This window comes from Polistes dominula, unplaced genomic scaffold (assembly GCF_049000335.1).
Source record: "Polistes dominula isolate Pdom_NZ unplaced genomic scaffold, Pdom_raw_medaka contig_23, whole genome shotgun sequence".
Classification (NCBI taxonomy): Eukaryota; Metazoa; Arthropoda; class Insecta; order Hymenoptera; family Vespidae; genus Polistes; species Polistes dominula.
Window position 1 is genome coordinate 4427568 of NW_028300963.1, and position 9191 is coordinate 4436758.

The 9191-nt window shown below is 33.2% G+C and overlaps 1 protein-coding gene across 3 annotated transcripts; it reads left to right on the top strand.

The window, feature by feature from the left end:
• Positions 1-4207: 4207 nt before the first annotated feature.
• On the top strand, positions 4208-8772 carry LOC107065773 (uncharacterized). Of its 3 annotated transcripts, none has more exons than XM_015319754.2 (5): positions 4208-4346; positions 4470-5911; positions 6328-6514; positions 6583-8073; positions 8174-8772. In XM_015319754.2, exons 2-5 carry the CDS (start codon positions 5875-5877, stop codon positions 8457-8459), a joined length of 2001 nt encoding a protein of 666 aa, XP_015175240.1. In that variant the 5' UTR covers positions 4208-4346; positions 4470-5874; the 3' UTR covers positions 8460-8772. The 3 variants fall into 3 exon arrangements, with proteins under 3 accessions (XP_015175240.1, XP_015175241.1, XP_089028857.1); XM_015319755.2 differs by having other exon boundaries at positions 8177-8772; XM_089172731.1 differs by having other exon boundaries at positions 4470-5273.
• Positions 8773-9191: the final 419 nt, after the last annotated feature.

Sequence of the window (9191 nt, forward strand, 5' to 3'; positions counted from 1 at the left end):
GATTCGGTAAGTATCGTGCGATATATTCTTCTTATTTTTTTTTCTTTGCAAATTTCATTCGAACAAGTATTAATTGAATTATTTTAATAAATAGGTTTATCAATGTTATACCAGAAAGAAGCTAGGAAAAAGGAAATATTGCATAACAACAAAATGTATTATTTTATTCATCATCATCATCAACGTTGTTTAAAATTATCAGAAGATGATATTTTCTACTAGAATTGAATGCGGCCTATTACGCAAAGTGCATTAGTGCAAGACTCCGCGTATCTGTTGCTCCTGAAAGACTACGATACATTTCCATTTGGATCCCATTCAAAGTTAGCACGTGCATAGCGCACGTGTATTCTTTTGCCCTCTTAAAATCTACGTCTACGATAGTCCGCACCATCGACGATTAATAACACCGACGAACCTGCATCGATTTCGTTCTACAATATACACAGTATGTCTTCTATTCGACTTGATCCTTTGAAACGTAATTGTTGCGTCTAACATTACAAGAAACTGAAACGAGCAAACACAAGTGGTGATGCAAGACTTTCTTATTTTTTTTTAATGAAAATAATGATAAATATCATATAGACTTGATAATGATCGAGACAAGTGGACCACTCTGTATAGAAATCATGGACCTGTTCAGGATGTTGATCTTTAGACGAATAGTGATTTCTAATCTCTTCTCGATTGCTCAAGAAATTCCTTATTTTATGGTAATAATACTATATTTACATTTATTATTCTTCTTTCAAATTCTTTCGCATTACTCGAGCTAAACAGTGGCGAGAAATATAATAGTGTAAATTCCTAGCCACTGAGGTTAATTATAAATATTATAACTTGCCTAGGAAACCGTAAAAGCATAACTTAAGCGAATGAATCGTATCATTAACTCTCCGAACGATTTCATCGTTTGCACCTTACTTAGCCGAAGTTAATTATCTGTTACATTTTTGAATTATACTTTCTTCGAGATTAATTGAAAATATTTATAATAATATAATTTATATCGATTATTTATTATTAAGCTTATTTTTGCATGTAATTTTAATACTAATTACGATCTCGTTGCAATTTTCTAAATAAACGTTCATTATTTTAAATATAATCATTAATTACATTTAATAAATTAATTAAAGATATTTTGAATATCGACTAACAATATTATATGATCATCTACAGGAAGGTACAACGAACAAGCACGTAATCCGTTCATGGCATTGTTATCTTGAAGGCACACGGCTAATTAACCACGCACGTCCCTCTTGGCTCCACCTCTGAAGACTTGCCTATACATCCGGTCCTTTTATAACAACAACAACAACAACAAAAAAGAATTTCTCACGGGAATTGCACGTGCAGGTCGTAACCCTTTCAACTTTTCTCCTTGAAGGAATTAGCATCGAAAATGAAATTTTTTTAACTTATGATATAAATAGATTCGTGCAAATACGTTTATATATTACGAATAAATATTAAAATAATATTTATATCTGTGTACATTATAAATATCTGACTAATAAAAATATTTATTGTATTTCCAGGTAAACTCATCGCAACGCACAAACAGGTTTTATTACGCAAGAATATTACAAACGTAAATTCCATCGAGAAGTTTAATGTTTTGTCGAAAACCTTATGAAGAAAAACATCGTAAGAGAGAAAGTTCTATCCAGAATCGTAAGTAGTATCATCCTCGTGATGACCTACGATTATATATCAAGGAATATCGTCGTAGCGTATATATAAAATATTAGTATAGTATTATCGATCAATATGACAGCTAGAAAGATCAGGGTTCCGTTGTTTAAAATCAATGAAGGAGAAAACGAGTGTCGAGTAAGAGGAGGATCCATGGAGGATCCAATGAAGCATATAAACGTTCTTATGCGTTTACTTCCTCATTAGTATAATAATAATCGTCTTTAAAATGAATATTTATTTTTTTCTCTGTCCATAAATTTAATATTAAATTAGGACCAGTCAAATGATGTGTTTTTTTTTATTTGGAATTCCAATTTAGCCTTCAATTTTATTGATTTTTTATATTTGATTTTGTATTAACTATAATTATTATTTAAAAATTAGTTTATATATTATTTAAATTAATACTAAATTTATGATTTTTTATATTGAATTGTAACAAATATCAATTTTGTTAAAGATCAATCATTTGACATAGTTTACAGTATACATGAATTAGTGTTAAATTGAATTCATTTGATTTTCACGCAGGACTTAACTTAAATTATAGATAAATTCGTATAGTTTATGAACCAAAACAAAAGGACGATCACCTTATAGAATAGAGAAATCGAATAGACCGAGTTAACACTCCATTACAATTTTTAATTAAGCGCCCCTTGTTTCACGGTCGAGCACTCGTTCACTCTAAACCGTCAGAGCATAGACCGTGGAAAGCTTTCGACTCCGTCGACTATTTTAAACATCCGAGGATTTTTTTTTTCTCCTTGTTTTAACGTTCTCGGCACGTATGACAGGACATTACGAAATTTCTCTAGATGGTATATAATTCAGGTTTTAGTTTTTTCTATCTTTTTTTTTTTTTTTTTTTTTTTTATTAACAAGAAGAGACCTTGCAATTCGCGATGAAGAATAAAATCACAACGATAATCTCTTTTTCAAGGAAAATTCTATTTTCAGAAAAATTGGTTGTAATAAATGACGACAAATAATGTTGATAATGAGGAATAGATCTTTATTTGTACGTTGATCTAATAATTGCATTGCTAATTGCAAGGAGCAAGGAATTAGAATTGGAACAATTTCTAGCGAGTCTAATTAAAATGATAAATGGAAGAACAGAAGTATAATAAATAATGAGAAAACAAATAAGGGATATTACGAGCAATGGAAAGAAACAAAAAAAAAATGAAAAAGGGAAAAATAAGTTGAACGATCTCCGATTATATTCTGATTCAGGAGGAACGAGACTCACGTTGGATCGTGCTGCTGCTCGAAGACGGCACGGTATACATCTTGTCTCGTCTTTGGTATACACTCAATTCTTGCTTTCACTTTCTCACATGGTGGAAACGAGAAGAAACCCTCTTCATCCGCTCTCCCATCTCCTCCTCCTCCTCCTCCTCCATCACCATCACCACCAACATGTAACAACGATCTCCTTTTAGGATCGTCCTTCTCTCTTTCATGAATTTATCGGTTCGTTTTGCAAAGAACATTTGCTTCAATAACTCTGGTAAGGATATTTGAACATTTTTTAAATTTAAATTAATAAGAAAAATGAAGTAAATTTGATATCATGAAATATTTCATGTTAAAAGATAATTTTTAATGAAAAATAATGAAATATTTATTCTTCAGATTTATTGAATAATGTATTATACAGTCAAACTAAAAGTTTCATTCCAAATATGCTCACGTAATATCTAAAACATAGGACAGAGTTTAACTTGTGTGGGCTGATGAAAGGAAAACCGGAAAGAATATAAATCGTTTGATTGAGGACATATGTAAGAAGATTTGAAGAATTTCTTCATGCTTTCTCCAACGAACGTTGACGGTAACTACTAAGATCGTTAAAATACATGCCGTATATGTGATGTTGCAGTCACGTAGGTCAGGATCATAAGATTGTAATTTATTGTTTTTGTATAAAAGAAATTTTTCAAAGTTCAAATTACACTTGAAAGAGACACGCACTGTGGAAAGTATTAAATTGAACCACGCCTTCGTATTTATCTCTGTAAAGACAAGAAACAAAAAGATAACAAAACAAAAAATTGTCCTTTTCTCTTAGAGGGAAAAATATTATTGCTGTGGTAAACATCATTCGAATGACACACGGAAGGCCAAGAAAAATCTTGCACTTTCACCGTGTTAATGGAAGATGCGCCAAGGGAAAAAGACAGAGAGGAATATAGGAACTCTCTTACTCGTTTATTAAATGATGCTACACAACACTGACATGTATACGCGTATATCTCGAATCAAAATTAATTGACGGAAGTGCGATGTATTTCGCATACGTTTAGCACCTTTTTAGCATCCGCTTGAGCAAGAAACTTTGTTGGGGACACTATAACCATGCATCCGTTCGTGATTAAAAAAAAAAAACGAAAAAAGAGATAATATCAAGTTCCTTCTCTTCCAATCATATTAATTAATAGAACAATATCCTAAATTAGAAAAATAAGAAGAAGAAGAAGAAGAGCGTGGGTTCAAAAAAGACAAGAAGAAGTCGACGTTGATTTTCAACTTGACTATCCCTATTGGTAGAGATTTCATCGCGGGAAGACACTTCGGAAACCTCTGACCTTACTGCCAGCTTTCTCCCAAAGGATTCGATTAGAGTCGCTATGGTAATTGTCATGACTCACTAACTATAACTTAACATTACTTTTATTCCTTGTCAAAATTTGTACAAAAAAAAAAAAACTCTATGCATCTATAACATTTTTAACAAAAGATTATTTCTTTCTCAGATATTCTTCTGATAATCAGTTGAAGGATTCTCGAAAAAATACTAGACTAACAACTGAAAACTGCTATTCGTGATCACCAAAGAGACCTTCCTTTCTCCATAAAGGCGATTCTCGTTTGCAAATACCGTGACACGAAGACCTAAAAGAATCTTCATCGAAGTCCTTACACCCACACATTAAACCTACTATGTCAGTGCTTATATTGGTGTAAGTCAGAGGATACCTATGGATACTTGTAAATAGACGTACACGGTGTAAGTGCAAATATCGTGCCATCTACGATCGGGGACCCGCTTCAAAGACAACTTTCGCCCTCCAAGGCTGAGAAGATTCCTCGAGTCGAGCTCATCCCAAGTATAATAGACATCTCGACGGTCATTGAAAAATATAATACTCTTACTCGTTAATTAACCGTTATGAGTAACATGTAACCATGACGCAATATCTCTTTCTATCTCTAATGGTGTTAATGGATAATAAGGGAATGACAAAAAAATATAAATTGATAAGCTTGACGACAAATGTATCATCTTGTTTTCTAAAGAGAACAACTATCGAACAAGGTTTTAGAAATATCAAAGAGAAGTCTATTTCTTCTTTCCTTAAATGCTTTAGATCGGATTGATGATGGTATGTTGCAGGATGCGTAGCAGATCTTAGGATTGCACAATTTCAATTCTCGTGGCACGACCTCGATCTTTCCTAGACACTGAACGTAACCACAAATCAAAATATATACACGGAGTCATCTAATTCCCTGTGGTCTTTCAGTTTTTGAAGTCTAATACGATGTTAATTGCCAAGGTACACATCTCTATTATGATGGGGATTAGACTACTGAATTACACTTTATCTGTACTTCGATGAATTCAAATACATTTACCACAGTGCAAGTTGTAATGTAACATGTTTCTTATGAAAATAACAAAATTAAATCTTCTTGCTAAAAATCTCTACATTCCTATTCGATAAAATCCGATAATATCTGCTTCAAGTGATTAATAAAGAAAAGAAAAAAAAATTGTACTTTATTATAGAAAATGGCAAAAGTGTACATTTAGAATGAACGCTTTGATCGCGCAGATGAGCTCCCTGCTCGTGCTATTCCTAGTGGATGAGCTTCGTAGTATGACGTAACACTATGTTACGTCTTCTTCTTCTTCTCTTTCTTCTTCTTCTTCCTCCTTATGTACGTATATACATACGCGTACATTCTCTCTTGGGCCTGAGGCCCCTACTACTAGCATCCTCCAGGCCCTGATACCCCATCCTCTCAGAAAGTTGCGCACATCTACGTCACAGAGCTTCCTTGGCAAGACCTCAGTCGTCTTGAAGAGTTCCTTCACGAAGGTGATCCTAGACAGCTTATATCTTCACCTAATACAAGAGTTCAACTAAAACGATCATGAAGTCTTTAGAACCATGTCTTCTAGTGTTACCGGGTACGTTCTAAGTTCTCAGAAATATTTTGATTACTTCATATTTGTCTTCTAAATCATTTATTCGTTATTTATATTTATAGGATATTTGATTTATAATTTATCGTGATAATTTATATTGATAGTAATTGAGATTCATTGTCTTGTTAAAAATTATTTTATAAAAATGTTTTACCATACAAAATTTGTTCCCATTAATAACGAGGACGGAAAATTAACCAGCTGTTTAATATTACTATCGTGCGTGCTTGGATACTTGTGTTTTCTAATTCTACAAGTGGAAGGATACATATGCATCCGGTTGAAACTATCTTATCGTTAATCTTTTTAAGAATAAAAGATAATTTAACATATTTAACAATGAATATAATCTTTAAAAAATTGATTCGTTAGTTAATCAATCTTTCATCGGATTTCAGTAATTATATTATGGAGCACAACTTTGGCTCTTCAACGACCTCCACCAAGATATTCTCAACAATACATGCCGGAAACGGCCTTTACGTGTCGCAATAAAATCATTGGAAGTTATTATGCTGATCCTGAAACCGATTGCCAAGTATTTCACGTCTGCGTTTCTGTATCTGGCAGTATTCAGGATTACAAGTGAGTTTTGTTATCACTTTATCGTTTTTTTTTTTGGAACATTTAAATAAAATTATGCATTTTTTCAGATTCTTGTGTCCCAATGATACTGCTTTCGATCAGGAAAGTCAAACATGCGCGGATTGGTATGACGTAGACTGTGAAGCTGCTACTCTTTATTACGCCAGCGACAACTTTGATTTGTACAGACTTGGTTCAGGATTAGAGTCTCCTCATTACGATGCTATACGCACCGATGACGAACCCCAGGATAATCTTCTACGAAGTGAAAGCAATGATCCAGTGCGTTCATCAGCAAACGCACTTAGTAGAGTTTCTTCTACTAATTATAACACCAATAACAACAACAACAACAACAATAATAATAATAATAATCGAGAAGCTGTACATGGTAGCAGCAAAATTGGTTTTTACAATCAAAGAACAAATAAGGAAGATAATTATGATAACGAAAGATCTTACAAAGATGAAACAGTGACCACAGAGAAAAAGAAAACAGGTATTAGGAAGGTGAGTAGGAAGCAACCATACAACGGAAACACTAATGATTATCCTGTATCGAGCACGGCTGTACCATCAACTTACAATAGTCAAAATAATTATAATGGAAATTTTGTCAACAACAATTACAATCAACGTTCAACTAGTTCCGGTTCATCTTCCACGAGTAGACCTCAAGAGAACTATAACAGGAATCAAAATATTCAAAAATATACCGTAACCGCGTCCTCGACTTATCGGCCCAATACGAATTTCCAAGATTCTTACAGTAGTTACCAACCACCAAGTTCTACCGCCAAGTCAACAGTTTACAATACTTACAACACGAACAACAACTACAATCAGGATAATTCAGGATCTTATACACCTAGTACTACATTAAGAACTACGAATTACAATGGTAATGGCAATAGAAATGGATATCAACCCTATAATGTTGGACAGTTCACCCAATCCAGCACTGTATTACCTAGCACGAATTATCAGACGAGTGATTATACAAATTATCAGAAGAATTATAACGTTCAACGTGGTAACGGTAATAGTGGAGGATACCGTCAATCAACAACCATCGCATCTACAGTCTATGACAATAATTACAGCAGTGCCAACGAACAATACAGGAATGGACATGGTTCTACTACATCAGAAATAAGTCAGACCACCTCGAAACACTTCACAAATTATGCCGGAAACAGTTACGCTCCAACTACTTATAGTCCACCTACGAAGAAATATGTCCACTCTGACAGCAGTCCAGCTCAATCGGTTCCTCGCAGCAACGATCGTTACAACAGTCAACAACCATCTGATAACAGTCAGTATTATGAAAAGAACGATCAGGCAATCAAATCTTCTACTCAACATTATGACAGCACGAAAACGTCGAAAAAGGTTACGCAGTACAACAATTATGAGAGTTCAAACAGTAACAAATATTACGTTGAAACTAGTACAGATAATTATGATTTTGGAAGAGCTTCAGTAGGTATAGGCTTCAGTCCTGCTAGTATAAATCATTTGGCTGAGACATCTAGATCTACGACGCCAGTTCCTAGGTAAGCTTACACGTGCCTCTACTTATTATACAATTAAAGAATATGTATTTTTATTGATGTCATCTCGTTCGATTACATTATTCAAACTTTCTCTTTTTAGCAGGAGACAAGCTACCACGTATAATCCAAGCAGTTTCAACAGTAATACTCAAAAGCCATCGTCAATAAATACTACTCCTCGAAGTAGCACTTACGTCAGCGGTTCGGCTAGACCTTTCACATCCACTACCAGATTTATTAGCAGTACAACTGTTCGTCCAAAGTCAGGAAAAAAGAATGATTATGATTATGCGTATTATGATAATGCCGGAGGTCCCGAATATGACGGTCTTGAACTTGAACAAGTCACTGGAAATAAGGAATCATCGAAACTTTCAAGAAATTAATTTAACTTTTTTATAGAAGTTCTCTTTGAAAGTTCTTCAAAGATGGTCGTTAAAAGAAACGTTTTCAATAGAAGGATTTCTATAACCAGTTTTTAATCTGTCTTCATTTCTAGAAAAAAAAGAAATCATAAGAAGACAATATTAAAAACTGATTGAAAGTGATAAACCGCAATTAACAGTTTCAATTCGATAATATAATTAGAATCTCTAATTTACTATCATTAATTAACTATTATTCCTGTTATTTATATAATTGATCGATCATCATTTTCATCAGTATTATAAAATCGTTTTTAAATTAAAAAATAATATAACTATAAATTGTTCACTATTACTGCACTCGAATATTTACATAATAGGAAACGTTTCTACATATGTCTGTTGGAAATGTTTTAGATATTAATATATTTTATATATTTTTGTAAATATATGATTGTGTATTCAGAGAAATACGCATAAAATATTTGAAATAAATAACAAATACGAGTTCGTTCATAACGACTGAATTATGCGTATAGATTTTGTATACTAAAAGTGCTTGTGTAATAAGTCTTTGATTAAAAAATATATTATTAATCCTTGTTGAAGTGAAAACTTCTTTAGAATGGGTGTGATTTGAAAAAGTGAAACGCAGTGATGCAGTGGGAAAACGAAACCGGGATGTAGTAGGGAAAGAAAACGAAAAAGCGCACCTGTATGAATGCAACCCTCCAGACATACTTACAAATATTG

Excerpts from the sequence above, each read along its gene's own strand:
- LOC107065773 (XM_015319754.2), top strand. The coding sequence starts at position 5,875 with ATGAAGTCTTTAGAACCATGTCTTCTAGTGTTACCGG. Across the intron at positions 6,515-6,582 it reads GGCAGTATTCAGGATTACAA|ATTCTTGTGTCCCAATGATA; the intron begins GTGAGTTTTGTT and ends GCATTTTTTCAG. Across the intron at positions 8,074-8,173 it reads TCTACGACGCCAGTTCCTAG|CAGGAGACAAGCTACCACGT; the intron begins GTAAGCTTACAC and ends TTCTCTTTTTAG.